This window comes from Gorilla gorilla, chromosome 9 (assembly GCF_029281585.2).
Source record: "Gorilla gorilla gorilla isolate KB3781 chromosome 9, NHGRI_mGorGor1-v2.1_pri, whole genome shotgun sequence".
Lineage (NCBI taxonomy): Eukaryota > Metazoa > Chordata > Mammalia > Primates > Hominidae > Gorilla > Gorilla gorilla.
This window is the reverse complement of record NC_073233.2, coordinates 38,110,001-38,129,075: the sequence shown is the minus strand read 5'-3', so window position 1 is coordinate 38,129,075 and position 19,075 is coordinate 38,110,001. Positions and strand designations below refer to the sequence as shown.

Here is a 19,075-nt window from a genome sequence, read left to right as displayed (position 1 = left end):
ATAGCGGGTGACAAAATAGTTGTCTTTTTGATTTCGATCACAAAAAATAAACTGGTAGTGACAGGATATGATGGAGAGATTTGACATCCTGGCAAATCACTGTCATTGATTCAATTATTCTAATTCTGAATAAAAGCTGTATACAGTATGTGTTTATGCTACAGTGGGTTTTTTTAAGTGACTGACATTCATCATATTGGTTAGACAGTTTTAAAAACCTAGTCTTTGTTTTCTACAATGTTGTCAAGAACAAATAAAGTATAATTTGTGGTATATTAAAAGCAAGCTGCTTAAAAATGCTAGTTATAACTGCTTCAAAATATTAAATACATTTGAAAATGTATTTTGGAAATTCAGTTTCTCCCAATGGATGTTAAACACCTTTTAAAAAATCAAGACTCTTAAATATGCAAGTTACTTTTCAACTTTCATTTTTTATCTATTATCTGTCAAAAGCTTTGAGAATATAGAATTGTAATTAAAACACCTAATGTTTCATATGAAAACTGGTTCGATATGCTATACCCCCCCAAAGACATGTTTACATGGTTAGAAATTTACACACTCAACCAATGTTCATTATTAACAAAATATTTATGTGATGCAATGGAAATCTGAGTTAGTTTCATGTTTTCACTTTGTCTCAGACCTATGTTCTGTAAAATCTCTCAACAAGCTTCAGTATATGTTTTTCTCCTGGTATCCTAGCATTAATGTAGCTGTCAGTTTGAATTTCAATCCTGAATGATGCCTGTTGACATAATTTCATAGTACTGACTTCAATTGTTTAGGATTACTAAACTAAAGACCATCCACTTCTTTTTTCTATGTTTCCTATCACTCAAGTTCTTTATATTTAATAACTACTACGGTAGACTAATTATCTCTAGTGGAGTCTAAATTCCAAAATATTATTTTGTCTTTATCAATTTAATAACTGGATACATAAATGCAAATTTATTTTATATATTAGTAAACACATTTTCATTTAAAAAACAGCATTTTTGGTGGCAAGTGACTGTTTCTGTAATAAAGAGAAAGTATGTTTTCACATACAATCTTGAATTTCATCATGTTTTGTATGCTACCTGATGTGACATGCACTTTACCATGACACCAAATGCCTTAGTACACACACGAATGACCACTGTCAGGCATCTTGAGATTTTGACATTTTTTGGCGTTTATTTAAAAATAAAATTATTTTCTCTAGAGCATGAAGGAAAAATTAAAAAGTATTTCTGCTGTGCTAGTTCTGTAAAAAGTTAAAAAATGAGAAATGGCGGCACCATTTTATAATCCTGTGTTTTTCAAGGAGTGGAGGGTCAAATTGTTAAGAAAAATATTTACATAAGCTATTAGCAATCATAATTAGAGTGTCATAGAATTCTGCATGCAGCGACTAAGGAGGAATCCCTAGAAGTCCAGGTGCTTCTTGCCTCCGGCCATCATGCCACAGCCTGGGCCCAGCCGCTTGGCGGATTCTGCCAGATCCATTTTGCTTGAGCGGCTCACTGTGTCTGACAAGTCTGGAGGCAAATGCAGTCGCTATGGCAGAAGATTTCAGGAGAAGAAAAAAAGAAGAAAAAAAATTAATTTTGCTTTGGCTAGCATACTTCAGAATACAATATTATGCTCTGTTGATCAGCATTTAGTCTTGCATATAAAATTCCTGCTAAAACAATTCTTCAGACTGAATTCCAGTATAATCACCTCCTGTTCCTACTGGATTTTACAAATTACAGCCATCACAGAAACTGTACCAGGAATCTTAGTGGAACATTTTCAGTGTCCAAACCAAAATGTATTAAGATCTTTTCTCATTAGGTAGAAGTGAACACATGTAAACACATAAATAACAGCAACGTTGGAAATATCGCATAAATAACGGCAGATGTCTTTTTTCTTTTTGGCTTTGTTTTATTTTGCCAGAGCTCCAACATGCAATTTTTAAGGTCAAATGTAGCTTTTCAGCAATTATAGATTCCCATGAATACTTGTTTGTCTTTGTCTATTAGTTGACCTGACGATTCTTTTTCAAAGTTATACTTTCTCTAGGAACTTAAAATTTTCACAGAAATATTGACAACATAAAAAAATGATACCAACTGGAGGGTCAATTTTTTCATATGTTCAGGTAAGTCAGCCACAGCATCTATTACCGGTCTTGGTAAGTTTGTTTCTATGCATAATGTTGGGTCAGGTTTTCAAAAGTATAGTGTTGCTTTGAACACCCTCCCAACCCCCGCCCATCACAACTGTTTTTCTGCAGATACAGGCTGATTTAAACTGACCCCAGCAACTGACCACAATTACAGAAGTTACTGCAATTAGGGAGAAACATCCATATTTCAAAATAACATTTTTCTGTTTTCAAAAGAATATCAAATTCATTTAACTCTCCGTGCTCCCAGCTCGCAAAATTTATTTCATAAAAATCCAAACTTAAAGGAACATATCTGTTGTGTGAGACACAAAGTGGTGTGGGAGGCTAAAGATAAGGCAGCATAGGGCTCCCCGCTGATGACTGCACACAGCCTTCTAGAGGAGAACTGACCTGGAGACAACCTAGCTGAAACCCTTCATTTGGAAAACTCTCTTCAATATGGGGGGGAAAAACAGATGAAAAAGGGGAGAACCATATTATTTTGGTCAAAATATTGTGGTCCACAAGCATATGCTCCAGTTAGTTTCTTTCTTGAATAAAGGCTTTTTATTGTCATGTAAACACAAGCTGTGTGCACATGATCAAAATATTTTAAAACTAAAAATAATTTATGAAAAAATATTCTTCCTTGATTTCAACCTGCCTGTACTTATTTTAAATACAAATATATCTAGGATAAAAGATACTATTATACAAATGCATGATCAATGAAGATGTCAGAAAGGTTAACAGGGTCAAGAAAAGCTGTAACACTCATAGAGTAATATCCATACAGAACTATTCCTTAGTATCCATGGGACCCAGCCTGTCACTTATTAAGCAATTAAATGTCTATTTCTTGAATGATAAAAAAGCACAAATAAAGACATATTTGTTTCTTTGTTTTAAGCAATTCTTTCATTTCTTTATGCTCTAGTTTGTTCCAGGAAAGATTTCAGGCAGAAACAAAGGTATGAAAGGCTCAGGAACCAGCCAGGCACACTGGCTCATTTCTGTAATCCCAGCATTTTGGGAAGCTGAGGCAGGCGGATCATGAGGTCAGGAGATGGAGACCATCCTGGCCAATATGGTGAAATCCCGTCTCTACTAAAAATACAAAAATTAGCTGGGTGTGGTGGTGTGTGCCTGTAATCCCAGCTACCAGGGAGGCTGAGGCAGGAGAATTGCTTGAACCAGGGAGTCGGAGGATGCAGTGAACCGAGATCGTGCCACAGCACTCCAGTCTGGCAACAGAGCAAGACTCTGTCAAAAAAAAAAAAAAAAAAAAAAAAAGGCTCAGGAATCCAAAAGGCAGGTATGGTTCTAAAGTTCGGGGTTACAAATGTCTGTGTAGGGTTAATTCTATCAGTGTCCATGTGAGGAAGCAGGAGGGAAAGAAACCTTTAATTATATGTCTGAGTTTTAATGTTTAAGATCTTGTAGTTATTGCTAATGAGCAAAAGAAAAATGACCAGGATACATGCATAATCTGAAGGTTATCTGAAAAAAAAATTACCATAAAGAAACGTGCATGTATATACTTTTGGTTGGGACCTGACAAATGACGTCAGATGGTGATTAGGCTGTTTGGTAAATCAAGTGGAGTCAACAAATATTTAGAATCCACTTGCAGCAAGGGATTCTGAAAGGTTATGTCAATAGAGTACCTTCCACATTCATTTCCTTACAGTACAGTAACATGAATAAGGCAAGCACACAGGTAACCCTCACAGGGAACACTCCAAGTTATGTATACAAGAAAGGCAGACACAAACCAGAAATCACAGTTGGCGAAGGAAAACATGAAAAAGCTTTATGGGGTAGGGATCTGGGCTGGGTCTGAAGTAATGAACTGGATTCTGACATGAAGAATGGAGATTTGCTTAACAGGAGAACCAATATATCTTTACGATTACATGATGCATTTAGTTAATGGGTCATACTGCTCTGATAATCTAAATGAGAAAACTTGCGTGCTTTATTTAGAACAAGCATAACACAATTTATTTCAGGAGCCTACCTATTTGCTTGTGGACTGGCTCAGCATTTCTTGGCCTCTGCTTTTCTAGGCAATGAATGTGGTGAGCCAGTTGGCCAAAAGCCCTTCAGAGAAAAAGTAGCTAAATGTGACATGTGACATGCTTGGAAATCTTTCAGGTTGAATGGCTTTGAAGTAAAGTCAAATATCATTCGTGTGAGACTTCTGAGCATAAAAATTTAGGGGTAATACGATTAACTGCTTTTAACCAAATGCTACATTGTAAAGCTAGTTGTATATTCATGCCCTTTGAAAATGCCCAAGGATGGCTCTTGGAAATATGTGAATCTATGTGTGATTTTGCCTGCTTTTGTTGATTATTACTTGAATGAGCTTACTATGCAATCTAAATTCTCAAGCAGCGGGTTTTGTTTTCTTTCTTTCTGAGCCTCCCCCTGTGTGCCATGTCAGTGCGATGTGAAACAGCGAGGAAGAACGAGAGATCAGGTTCCAGGCTTGCCAGGTGTGTCAGGGATTTTTCCTTTGAGGCTTCCAAAGCATTTACACACTTGACATGTAAATGTTCAGATGCTGCTGTATCCCAGATCTGTCTTCTGAAAAAAAATGCTGCAAGATACTCTGCATAGCATGGTGACCTCCTTTAGACTTAAAACTACAGGGCTGTAGGGTATATAAACTTTTAGACATTGAGGTTTCACTGAGTAATGGTTTAAAGAAAAATCAGACCACAAAAAAATCATATTATTCTCAACCTTGAAAACCAAATCAAGGTATTCATATTTCTAATTTTATACCTGGGGTTCTGAAGCAACGGCCAAAACCAAAACCATATCTTACTTCTTGAGCTGAAATTTTTCCACTTGATTTTCTTTTCTCAGATTCTGGGAGGAAGAGACTGTGTGATGCAGGAGATGGATAGCTGGCTGGCTGGCTGGCTGCCTACTTTTTCCATTAATGCCTTGTCTAAAACAATGATTTCTGTGTAGGCAAACGGATCTGGGAAAGGTGTGACAACTTCCACGGTTCCTGCACAGGCCAGTGTGATTTGCTGTAATCCCACTGGATCAATGCTGCAAGGAGGGAAACAGTGAGGCTAGCAAAACACTCTGGCAGATTATAGAGACTCCTGCCAAAAGGCACCCTTAGGCCCATGGGAAGCCCAGGGTCATAATAAGGCAGCAGCAGGAGAAGTGATTTGCTCTGAGGCTCCAAGAGGTACCGAGGAGAGCTGGACTTTGAGATTCTTTCCCCTCTACTTGCCTCTCCGTCTCTTTGTTGGGCTTAGCCACTGTCTATATTTTGTTCCTTCTGAGCCAGCAGCTAAACTGATCCTATAGACACATAAGATTGGAATTCCTGGCTCAACAGTTCCCTTCCTAATTCCTTTTCTCCCAGCCTGCCAGGCCTGTGCTCAGTGCTCACAGTTCCCAGACAGAAGGGGCAAGATAATGAATCTAGATTACACCTGGATTTGAGACAAATTGCAGGTAAATACTCATTAAAATAAGTTTAATCAGTTTATATTTTTCACATTTTGCCAAGACCAAACCATCAGGCACTGTTTGTTTTCTGAAAACAACTGATGTAGTATACTTTAACCCTTAGCAGATGACTAAAGATTTATTTTAAACCTTTTAAAAATTTCTGACATTTCCTGAAAAGTCACAATTTGTATTGCTCAGGATCACAGAAATAAGCATTAATATTTCAGAATACTCCTAATAGATTTTTTTCATTTTTCTTTAAAATATTGCCGATTTAAATGAAAACTTGCCAGGCACGGGGTAACTCACACCTGTAATCCCCACACTCTGGGAGGCCGAAGTGGGAGCCTGGGAGTTCAAGACCAGCCTGGACAATAAAATACAGTGAGACCTCATCTCTACAAAAAAACCTTTAAAACTTTAGTAACTGTCTCAAAAAAACAAACAAACAAACAAACAAAAACAAAAAACAACAACTTATAAATACCTTAGAACACACAGGTTCTACATCGGTCCCTTAACAGAGGTGGCCAGGACTTGTGGGCACTGGACACAGAGGCAGAGAGTGACAGTTTGATACCTGCCTCCGTCATTCACTCTCCATGTAACCTCAGAAAAGTCAATTCAGCTGGTTAAGCCTCAGTGTCCTCATCTATCATGGGGGAATGATTCTTCCCTCATAAGACTCTCGTCAGAATAAAATGAGATGTGTAAGTGTTTTGTGAACTATCAAGTTCTACACTAATTTATTTATCTCTTCTTGCTTCAAAAATGGATCTGAGGTGGTTCATAAAAGTACACATGGTATAACAAGACAAAAACAAGTGAGTTTATTAGGTCAAGGAAATCAATCTACAAATATAATTAACAAATATAAACAATAGCAACAGCACATCAGACTTAGCCACCAGGTCTCAGTCTGCCTGGAATCTGAGTATTTAGTATAATTACTCTCTACTGTGGCTCCTTACAGACATATAAAGGAAAGTGCAACTGCAGTCCCTGCTTCTGAGGTTTTAAAAGTCTAAATACTTTCCCTCATACTGAGTAAGGTAGGAGTGAAAGTGGGGTATGTAAGATGCCTGGCTTCTGGGCCAGTGTATATATGCATGGCTGTATTAAGGAGGCAATTTAGGGTGCATTTTATTTTTAAAACCTGTATTTTGCACATGTCTTCCCTGCTGGCAAAATAACTAATAAAGGAAATGTCAGAAGATGAAGCTTTCCCACTCAAGTTTTAAAAGCATATCCCCCCTTTATATAATGGGGAGGAAACAAACGCTCAAAAGGCACGCCATCCTATTCCACTGCAGGTTTTCAGCTGTGATGCACTCACTGCAGGATGATATACTCATCTCTGCAGCCACAGTTTGTATTCTGAACTGCTCCAAGTGGTAGGGAATGAACTAGAGTACAGGCTAAGTAGCTATAATACAGAGACATTCCTACCCTCTTCCAAAAATGGCTTATAAAAGGTAGTTTATTCCTTTTCCATTTTACAGTCCAGAAGTAAGCAATTCAGAGTGGGAAGGACTGGTCTGCCATTCTCAACAAGGGGTTCCACTTCTGGCTGCAAGGCTGATGCTCTTGCTGGCTCTTAGCTTGTGAGAAGAAAGAGGCCAGGAAGGCAAGACCTGAAAGTTGGACACATCACTTCCACTCATGCCCAGAACAAAGACATGGCCACATCTAGCTGCAAGGGAGGCTGGGAAATGTCTAAAAGTGTGTAAAAATGTTTAACAAATATATTACTATGGAAGGAGGAGTAAATGGATATTGGGAGACAACTAGTGGCATGTCAATTTCCAGAAGGGCCACAGCAAAATGATCACCATCCAGAAGCATTCACTCAGTATGTGAACTATAGCTGACTGCGAGGGCCCCATTCATGGTTTCCGACCAAGAAATGCATACCTGATGACCCCACTAGTCCAGAGGGTGGGAATAAAAGCAATGTGTTCATAGTCTCCCCTGCTCTATGGATAAACACAGAATTTCTCCTTCCTTTGTGGAAAGACAGATTTCCTTTCAGGGTCACAAGGAGGAGGATGGAGGGGAGGAGACAGACTATGTTCACCATCATAGTATTGCTATGATATCTTCACAAGATTTCAGAGTGTTGTTTCAACTTGCAAAAAAAAAAAATCAATGTTATATGCTATTATATAATCATTATATTTTATATTGCTATATTTGTAGTACTCCCTAATTATTACATTATTACAATGTAATATTATATTGTAATTATTCTACATCTGGTTAGGATTTGCAGTGTGGAGGATGCATCTGCTGAATTTTGCATTATTGTCATATATGAATAGGCCAGTGGAAACAATGCCAGAACCAAATATTTGCTCTTTTTGGATTGGCAAGTGTACATTTGGTAGCAGCTGAATATTTCTGGAGCAAATTCTGCTAAACATGATTAGGTTTTAGGTTTAAGTTTTTGTTTAAGGCCGAATTCATGCCCAGGGTTTAAGATTAAAATGATTAATCTTAATTGAATTTTATTGAATGTCATAATCATACTATATCCTTTAAATGGAAAAATATTCATTGGGTTCTTCCTGACTGATTTGAAAATTAGACAAAATTTCAGCACTGGAACACTGCACATTGGCTGTCCATTGAAAAATGCTCAGGTGTGCAATTATTTTGACCGTCAATTATAACTGACAGTATTGTCTTGCCTCCAAATTCACCTCTCTGAAAGCAGATTGAGAAGAACTCAGTCTAAACAAAAGTGTGATTTGTGAAAAGGCATGTGTCTGTGGCAAAGATTGCCAGTTTACTCCCAAAATCTATTCTCCTTTTCAGAGAGTACAAGAATTTCTAAATATTAGTGAGGCACATAGCCTTCTAGAACAGAGGTCACAGTTCCTAGCTAAGGGTCCCTTGCCAATAGAAGAGGCTGAGTGACTAAGTTATTGTCACTTCATCTGGAGCAGAAGTGCTATGGTTAACTTTAGGGTGAGCTCCTTAAAGAGGAGGCACCATCTACTTATCCTTTCCCTTAAAATTGCTATTAGATCTTGGCAAGAGAGCCCCTGCCCTAGGTCCTGATCCACACCTCCTTTAGCCATGCCCCATCCTACAGGGTGAGGAATTACAGGGCTAAAGGAGATGTGCTTCTAGATCCCATACTCTTTTTTTTTTTTTTTTTTGTGAGATAGGGTCTCACTCTTTTGCCCAGGCTGATGTACACTGGCGCAATCACAGCTCACTGCAGCCTTCCCCTCTCAGGCTGAAGCCACCCTCCCACCTTCTCCTCCCAAACAACTGGGACCGCAGATGCATGCCACCAAGTCCAACTGATTTTTTTTAATTTTTAATTTTTATTTATTTATTTTTTGAGACGAAGTCTCACTCTGTCATCCAGGCTTGAGTGCAATGGTGCAGTCTCAGCTCACTGCAACCTCCACCTCCCGGGTTCAAGCAATTCTCCTGCCTCAGTCTCCCAAGTAGCTGGGACTACAGGCATGTGCTACCACGCCCAGCTAATTTTTGTATTTTTAGTAGAGACGGGATTTTGCCATGTTGGCCAGGCTGGTCTTGAACTTCTGACCTCATGATCCGCCCATCTCAGCCTCCCAAAGTGCTGGGATTACAGGCGTGAACCATCGCACCCGGCCTTTAAGCTTTTTTGTAGAGATAGGGTCACACTATGTTGTCCAGGCTGGTCTCGAACTCCTGGGCTCAAGCAATCTGCCTGCCTTGGCCTCCCAAAGTGCTGAGATTACAGGTGTCAGTTACCACGTCCATCCTGCCCTTCTTTATAAAACATGCTCTGGGTACTCATAACCTCAGAATTCCCTGTCCAAATGACTACAAAGCCTGCACAGTTCTCTCCCCCAGGTTCATTCCCCAAGGGTCGACTGTGTTGTCTGTGTGTATAACATGGGGCCCAAGGAGTAGCCAAGAGATGGCCATTTGTGGGGGATACAGTTTTGATGTGCAAGCTGGGCATCCACAAACATGTGTGAATGTGCCCTTGTGTGTGGTAAGGGGGCAGTGGTGGGAAGAGAAAGGAGGCATGCTGTAGGCCAATTCTCCGTGTGTTTCATGTTCTGGAGTGGAGCCCTGATCCTAAGTTTAAACTTGGCTTTTCAGGGAGGTATATGTGTGAAGGAAGATAGAACATATTTAATAGTTTGTTGGCTTAATAACTTAAAGTATTTAGGCATATAATAATTATGTGGTCCTTTATTTGCATTCTTGCTCTAGGCTCCTTGAATGTTAGGGATGAATCTAACTTCCCTCTTCCCACTTGCTGAAATGTGGACTTCAGGGTAGGTGCTAACACAGCCATCTTGGACCAGAAAATGGAAGCTATTTGCAGAGGAGGGCATAGCAAAAAGACAGAATGGGTACAGGCTCTCTCAACACCATCTGGCCACCAGAAGAGTACTGGGTCATCTAACTGGGCTTTATGTGAGAGATACATGAACTTCTACACTACTTAAGCCACCGTGTTTTTGGATCTCTGCAATAACAGCCTAATCTATATTCTGTTTATATAGTTTGGTACCTGACAAGTGAGGCACTGAAGTTCTACCACCTACCTAAAGGTATGTTGGCTTAGTGGCTTGAAGATAGGCAGTGAGGTCAAGTATTGCAAAGTAGAAAGCTGGTGAGCCTTGTTATGCTTGTGATAGCTTGGAGGGCAAATTTCCTCCCTCCTAATCAGAGGCTTTATGTGGAACATTAGAGAAATTCAGAACACTAGTGTGTTGGTAGCTTCTTGCCACTTTAAGCAAATTCATTTATAAAAGACAGATGAACTCAGGCTAGAGTTATAGAATCTGCAAGAAGAGATGGAAGGGACTACCTGCAGCCCACAAGCTAAACTGACTAACAATTTGGCAATTGGGGCCCCATGGGGTTGAAAATACCCAACTGTTTCTACACCTGCACTCCAAGACAGACAACCTTTGCAGATGTCTGTGCCCCTAAGCCTTCGTTAAATACCTTTGTTAAGTGGCTGGTCAGAAAATGGGAGCCACCTCAGAGAAAAAAGATTAAGGGTATTGCCTTCCCACTCAAGTCTATTATTTTAGATGGCTTCAAGGCAGCTACTGATAAGACGAAAGAGCAAGATAAGGGTAGAGAGGCCAGAATGTTAAGTCTTTTTAAAAAATTTATTTTGAGACAGTCTCGCTTTGTTGCCCATGCTGGAGTGCAGTGGCACAATCATGGCTCACTGCAGCCTCAACTTCCTCGGCTCAAGCAATCCTCCCAAAGCCTCTGAGTAGCTGGGACTACAGGCACAAGCTACCATGTCTGGCTCATTTTTGTATTTTTTTTTGTAAAGATAGGGTTTCGCCATGTTGCCCAGGCTGGCCTTGAATTCCTGGGCTCAGCAATCCTCTGGCCTCAGCCTCCTGAGCAGCTGGGATTACAGGTATGAGCCACCATGCCCCACCTAAGACTGAAGTCTTACAATGTAACAGTCATGATGAACAAGGGGAATGGGTGCTCAGCATCCATCAGGAAGTATCTTGTCTTCTGGTGTGTCTTCTTACACATCAGGGGCTATGAAGGTGTGCATTAGCTTTATCCAATTAGATGCATTTGTACTAGATTAAAAAAATGGAACAGAAACAAGAGCTATCTCACTGCTGCTTTAACTACCGCAACTGGCAAGCACAGCTGTGGAGACCATTTATTTTTGTGTGTTGGGATTCCACTGACTAGTCAACAGCTTCATGGGAGTTGAGAGACAGTTGTGGAAGTTGAGGCCAAACCTCTGCTTCTGTGTCCAGTTGCTTGCTTCATGGGGGTCAAGAAGAAGTTGCAGTGGTGGCAGTGGGATTTACTAACCCCAAGAGTGCAGCCCCATACATGTGTTCAATTAATACCTCCAGTGGTGGTCTCCCAATTCTTTACCTTGGTACCTGTGCCTGACTATGGTACAGGTAGTTGCTTCCCTGCTGGCCAGTTTGATGGCAATCTCCTTCAGCCCTTTCAATTATTTCACTAATTCCCCATTTTCTTCTATAAACTTTCCCTCTGCATAAAATAACTAGGTGGTATCTGTTTCTTGCAACTGAATCCTAGAACTATGTAAGACAAGCTCTTTGGCTGTGATTACTTACATGTGGAACCAAAGGGAAGCAAATAGACTGCAAATCTTCTAAGTCCTGAGGAAACTGTATTGCCAAAGAAACCACAAGCCTGGTCAAATGCCTATAATTATTCAGCCTCTACAATAATCCTAGGCCCCCAAAACTGATCTATCAATAACTGAGTTGTGAAAACTGTGGAGCCCCCAAAGGGCATACTCTCCAGTGGTGACCTTCTGTAGCCAGGGCTGATAACGGACAAGGAAAAACTTCCTAGAGGGATATGCAGGATGATGGAAAAAGGAGTTTCTTCCAGAGAGAAGTGGGTGCTACAAACTGGGCTAAAGTCTTTGATTGCCAAGGCAGATAATTTTTGCAGTTTCTAGCCAGTAGGATTCCTCACTCATGCCTGGAGAGGGAGTAAGTGAATTATGGCAGAGATTGATAATTTTTTTTTCCAGTATCTACTCTCCCATTTTACTTTAGCAGCAGAACCCTTGAATATAAAACAATTCTGAATAAAAACTTCATTTTCAAACTTCCCTTGCTGTTAGTTGTGGACCATGTGTTCATGTCTGAAACAATGGGAAAAGAGCAGAAGTGAGGTTGCAACTTCAGGGTATTCCAATGGAATTTGAACTTGGGCAGTCTGGCTTCAGTTTACACTCTGTGTGCCAGAACTTTTCTAAGCACTAGAGACAAAACAATGTGAACAAGACAGGCAAGACACCTGCTTTCAGAGAACTCCAAAGATTAGGAGGGACAATGCATAGATACTTAGATGACTCGAGGAGAGACTGACAACACATAGGAGGGCAAACAAAAAAACGAAGATAATTTAGGCCGGGTGTGTTGGCTCACGCCTGTAATTCCAGCACTTTGGGAAGTTGAGGCAGGCCTAAGGCCAGGAGTTTGAGACCAGACTGGCCAACATGGTGAAACACAGTCTCTACCAAAAATGCAAAAACTAGCCGGGCATCATGGTGCATGCCTGTAATCCCCGCTACTCAGGAGACTGAGGCATGAGAATTGGAGAACCGCTTGAACCTGGGATGTGGAGGTTGCAGTGAGCTGAGATCCCGCCACTGTACACCAGCCTGGGTGACAGAGCAAGACTTATTCTAAAAAAAAAAAAAAAAAAAGAAGAAGAAAATGATTCAGGTGGTGAGAGGTGCTTTTAAGGAAACAAAACATGGTGATATGATGCTGGCTGGGAGTATGACTTCAGTAGGCGAAGGCCTTTCTGGAGAGTATATTTGAGCTAAGACCTAATTTTTTTTTTTAGAGACGGAGTCTCGCTCTGTCGCCCAGGCTGGAGTGCAGTGGCACAATCTTGGCTCACTGCAACCTCCGCCACCCGGGTTCACGCCATTCTCCTGCCTCAGCCTCCTGAGAAGCTGGGACTACAGGTGCCTGCCGCCACCACGCCCGGCTAAATTTTTGTATCTTTAGTAGAGACAGGGTTTCACTGTGTTAGCCAGGATGGTCTTGATCTCCTGACCTTGTGATCTGCCCGCCTTGGCCTCCCAAAGTGCTGGGATTACAGGCTTGAGCCACTGAGCCCGGCCACTAAGACCTAAATTTTGAGAAGGGATTCATAAGACCCAGAGAAAGAAGTCCCAGGCAAAGGGAATAAAAAGGAAAAACCGTGAGGTGGGAATAAGTTTGGCATGCTTGAAAGGCAGAGAAAAAGTCAGCTTTTCTGGAGCAGTCAATGAGCAGGGGAGTGGCTATGAGAAGTTTGGCGTGGTAGGCAGTGGATCTTGTAGAGTTTCTAAAGTGTAGTAAGTGACTTGGATTTAATTCTTAAGGGCAAGGGGTAGCAAGGAAGTGACGTGAGCTTATTTCTATGAATACCAGGGCCATCTTACCCACATCCTTACAAAGTCATGCATGGAGATTTGCAATAATAGAAAAAAAAATTGTTGCAAACATGCATATTCTACAAGAGACAGAATTTCCCCAAAGGTGGTATATACTGGCTATTAGATCCTGCTTTCTTCTGATTCTGAAGAAACATTCTAGCTACTAAGTGACTCCCATCTCACCCTCACCCTCCTTCTGTGGGGAGTGGTGGTTCTTAATCTCGTGCCTGCCCAATAGAAGATTCCAGGTACAGGAGTTGAGACTTGTGTGAAATGTCCATGAAGGAGAAACTCTAGCAGTTTCTACTGTTGTGGGGATGGTTTGCTGAGTTTAATTCTTTTAAAATGTGACTTGGAATCTTTTGGCTACACAGCAATAAATATACCACCATCTTTCAATCCCAATATTCCTTTGTTTCAGACATTTAAGAATTCTCCTCCCTTATTTTATGCATTGACAAAGAACAAACTAGATTATTCCTGGAAAGCTTAAAATGGTCCTTCCTTCCTACCTTCAATCCTTCCCTCCCCCTCCCCCCTTTCTTCCTTGTTTTTTTTTTTTTTTCTTTTTTGACAGGGTCTCACTCTGTCCTGCCTCAGCCTCCCGAGTACTGAGACTACAGGCATGTGCTAACACATCTATTTCTTGTAGAGATGGGCGTCTTACTATGTTGCCCAGGCTGGTCTCAAACTCCTGGGCTCAAGTAATCCTCTTGCCTTGGCCTCCCAAAGTGTTGAGATTACAGATGTGAGCCACTATTCTTGGCCTGGTTTTACTTTCTATGCAAACTGAAAGCAGTATCTTTTACTTTCAGTTTCTCCTATTTTTTTTTTTTTTGTAAATTTTATTCCCATTAATGCTCCAACATGAGTAGAACTGAAAAAAAAAATCATTTAGGTAACAGTTGAAATAACACAGCTGGATTTGTTAAACTGTACTTGGATAGTAAAAACACTGTGAAAGATGCCTTCTCCCTGACCAGCCCCCTCTCTCCAGCAGCATCATGTCTGGGATAAAGGAATGGGATGGATAAGTCACACATGGTCACTATTCCTGTGATCCTCTGATTGTGCCACATTGTCTAAATCGGTTACTTGATATCTCCCCAGCTGACTCCCTTCTACTCATCTTTCCTTAATTGTGTAGCTGGGTTTCTCACTGGCAACCTTTTTGCTGGTCTCCAACTGCTGCTTAACCCATGGCTTGTGTGGCTCTGGAACACACAATACAGGCCAGAGCATATAAGCTCCAGAGTGTGTAGAATTTGAATGAAGCTTTAGCAAGGCCAAGCTGAGAGATGCTTCAGATCTAGTGCCTGCTGCTGCTATTGCCGTAACTAGAAGAGAACTGGGGTCTTTCTTTAGATAGACTACTATTTTAACAGGTTCTTCAAGCCTGCCTTGCCTAGGAAGTACCTTTCCTACCCAAGATAAGTGAGGAGACATTTAAGGAGCAATATTTTGGGTGCTACCCCTCAGGTGGCTTAAGAATACTAATATATTTTAGGAACATACAATGTTTTTAGATCTGAATGTTAAGTTTGAAAAAGTCTTTCAGAAATATATTCAAACTACTAATTAAATGAGAATTCCTTTTTATCCTTGTTTTTCTTTAAAAGTATATTATATGGAAACTACTGTAGAAGTGGTAAAAGGTAACAATATCTTTCTGTTTGTTTACTAGAATTCAAACTAATGTTTGCTTCTTACTATAATCTGAAAGCTCCTACTTAGTAACTGTTAGCAGATAAATGTGTGTGCACATTTGAGATTGATCCAGAGATTTTAAGAACTGCAGCAGATCCACTATCCAATTTAAGGATTGGCAGAGGTCTGACTGATACACAGCTTATGGAATAGAGAAATTCTAAGATGTGAAAAGTCAGGAATCAGAGAATTTTGAAATCAGACAATTCACCAGATTGCTAAGTTACCAGGTTAATGTCAGTCCCCTAAATATTAATAACTTTCAAATTTGGCAGCTTTCGATGAACACTCCTCTTGGAAATGTGGCAATCATATATATTTGTGTCTAACACATACATGAACGTGTTGATTTCCTTTTGGCTGTACACAAATGAGTCCTCAGAGCATAACAGCCAATGTCTTTGCTTGCATAATGCCCCACAGTGTATGCATAACATTACTCTACAAAGCCCTGAGATGGGGTATGAAGTGCTCGGTGGAAATGGCAATGTAAAACATCCTGGCAGCATTAAATCTCCCAACTACTCTCTAGTTACTTTGAGACCCCCACATTTAAGGGTCTGCTAGTTCCTCGGTATGAAGAAAGAATTTTTAATGGGGCCAAATGTAGGTGTTTACAAGGGGGAATTGTTGTTTTTTATTAGGAGCTGCCTTATGTTCAATAGTTGTATTTACTTTGTCAAGCTAGCCAGAATTAGAAAATCCCCATTGCTAGGCAGCCTAGAGTGTCTGCGAAGTATTTCTGGGCATTCAGAACCGAAACATGTGCTGCCCAAAGGCAGGTTTCATTACAGTGTGTTATTTAGTCCTCTTTCGTCCCTCCCTACCCCCACACCCCCAGATAGGGCTGCTTCTATAACAGGAAATCTTGGTTACTTTATGCTGAAACATATTTACATGACTGAAACACGACAATTAACACATTTGTAAAGCTTGAGGGATAGGCACACTTTAATGGTTTTTTGAAGCAGGCTGATTTCCTGGAGCTTTTAATCTTATTTTATTTTGTTCTGCATGCATGAACAAGTTCTTATTTACTATAGGTATTTGACAAAGTCTACCTGGTATGAATGTGAATACAAAGAAAATAACATGAAAATTAATTTTATGTTTTATCTTTGTCAAATTGTTCCTAACTTCTTTCACCAGTTCAATGTATATTGAGGACTATAATATTATTTTTGTCATATTGTATTAGCTTTTATACAAAGACATTTAGGTAGTATCTTTTTGGTTTGAGAAAATGAAATGAGGCTTTCTCTCTACTGAGTGTATAAAAGCTTTTCATAATGAATGAAAAGTATCAATTACAGCAGTGATTTTTCTCACTCTTCATGGACAGATAGAGGTGCACTCTCCTAGGTAGTGTGTATTTCACTTGCTTCAAATTTAAATTAACACCCAGGTGATATTAATTAGTATTATTTGATAAATGCTGTTGTGTGTGTTTTGCCTATTTATATATTTAAGTGTAAGTATATAGCATAACAATATTGTCATGAATACTTTAATATCTTTTAATTATGTTGACTAATTGCTAATTAATAGCTTTGGTAAAATTTAGAAAAAAAAATCTTAAGTATCAGAGCCCTCTGAAATGAAAACTCCCATTTTCCTTTTGATTTCTGAAAACATGCTAACCCTCAAAACCCCCACTCCAACTCTCACTTAAAAGTTTATGGCAAATTTACAAATTACACTGGCTTCACAGAGTTGCTTGATACATCTAGTTCCCCCTTCCACAAACCTCCCTCCTCACCAATTTGAAAAGGATCTTGGTGAACAGACTGGGCAAAGCGAGAGCCCTCTTTCTACGTGCCTTAGGGTGGTGATAGGGCAGCCAAAGACCAAGTGCTTCAGCTGAGGGATACAGATTAGAGATGAGGACCTAACTCCAAAGAGTAACTCTTTGCTGAAGTGACTTCACAGAGGGAAGTAAGCAGTAATTCAACTCAGCCTTAGATAGAAAGCTTTTCTATGAATAATGGGAAATAAAGTTAAAGGAAATGATGCAAATAAAGCAAGAAAAAAATACTGATGATCAGAAAAAAGAAAAGTATTTGTGAGTATATAGATAAATGACTATGCTGCTCTTAGGGTCTTTTGTTCGGTTGTTTGTTTGGCTTAATCAAAATGCATGTTTCTATAGAAATGTTAACAGGAGCTAAGTTTAATTTCCACTTGGATAATTCAGAAGTAATTTCTCATACAGATTATTTTCTATTCTTTAAAAACTAATTTGCTTTTATATGTGGGGGATTTCCCCCCACCACCTAACTACCCTTGAGCTAATTTTTTTTTTTTTTTTTTTTTTACAAGGAGGTCTGAAAGATCCTCAAAATAGAGAAGAGCCAATGACTTCATACACCAAATCGGCTAAATCCTGTCTCACATTTTCACTGTAGCCAGAAGAGCCACTCTGGTCAAGTAGAAACCCTGAAGTTTGCCGTCATTTCATCCAGGGTCTGCAGGTATGCAATGGGAATGTTCCTTTTGGCATTTGCAAAATTAGTGCTCCAAAATGAAATAGTGGAGGGAATTGATTTTGTAATTGTTATGCAGGGTTATTCTCTAAGCTTTTTAGATCTAAGTTAAATAAAACATACATATTTTTGCATTTCCTTTAGAGTCCTTTAGTATTAAAACCACATATAAGAATTTCTTGAGATACTCAGAGCAAAAGAAAGCATGATTTTTTTCATCAAATGATTTCTAAAGTACAATACTGACAAGTTTTGCTATTTAATAAATGATGAAAAAATGAGTTTTTCCTTTAGAAATATATCAAGTAGTGGCATTTTTTCTTCTGTTTTTCATTAAGATAGCTTATGTGCTAAAGGGATATTAGTTGCTCTAAAATCAGTTTAAGCAAATACATCAAACATTTACCCAATCAAATATTTGTAAATTACAGAGTATATTACAAACACTTAGTAGTTCTGTTTCTAAATGAAAAATTATAACAGGCATCTTCAATTATATATTTATTTTCATTATATATTTATTTTCAGGTAACACTAGTATCTACAGGTGTTTGCATCCTAAATCTATTACCTGTCTTGTATATTTCAACAGTCTATCTTAAATATCTTACAATTTATTTCTCTGTAAGTAAATATTAATATTTCACACAAAATGATCATTGATCATGTTGTAAAATCACGAGTCAAAACATCATCTGAAAAGTTCTGAAAAAAATAAAAATGGGAACATGTTTCTTGCTTCTAAACTAGCCAAAACCATTTCCAAACTTATGTCAATTCAAGGGACTCAGTAATACTTACACTATATTCCAACACCCTGAAACCATATGTATTTATCTTACACTAATAAAGGTACTACATGGCAAACATGTTAACAGGTAGATATACAACTAGAACTGCAATAAGGACCAGTTTTAGTTACTATTACTTTATCAGAAAAATATACTTATTGCCGTTATATTTCCGTGGTTATTGTTTTCTTTTTTATTCAGATATAAAATATCTCTTTAGGTTGGTTTATTATATAAAATACAATACAAAGCAAAACTGCTCACATGCATAAGAACTGGGTTTAATCTGTATTTAAAATATTAATGTACACATTTTTGATTCCCTAACAATTTTTTTCTAAATTAAAGACTTTAAAAAATAGATGAAGCACCACACAGAAGATGAACAGTCACAGTTTATAAACTACTCTGTATGTGCTTTTCATATTTATTCCCAATGTATTAATGGGAAAAAAGAATATTAACTTTTTGTAAAAAGAGAAATAAGTCTTTTATTAGGAGTTAATTCTCTTGGAAATGAGTAATAAATTATTTCAGA

General features: G+C 39.0%; 1 protein-coding gene across 2 annotated transcripts in view; it reads right to left on the bottom strand.

The window, feature by feature from the left end:
• Positions 1-1,159: 1,159 nt before the first annotated feature.
• ELP4 (elongator acetyltransferase complex subunit 4) overlaps positions 1,160-19,075 on the bottom strand; it is a 274,197-nt gene continuing 256,281 nt past the window's right edge. For both annotated transcript variants that reach the window (XM_055356452.2, XM_004050887.5), the window contains exon 10: positions 1,160-1,548. In XM_055356452.2, coding sequence (XP_055212427.2) covers positions 1,417-1,548 — 132 coding nt within the window. In that variant the 3' untranslated portion in view covers positions 1,160-1,416. The remainder of the gene's footprint in view (positions 1,549-19,075) is intronic.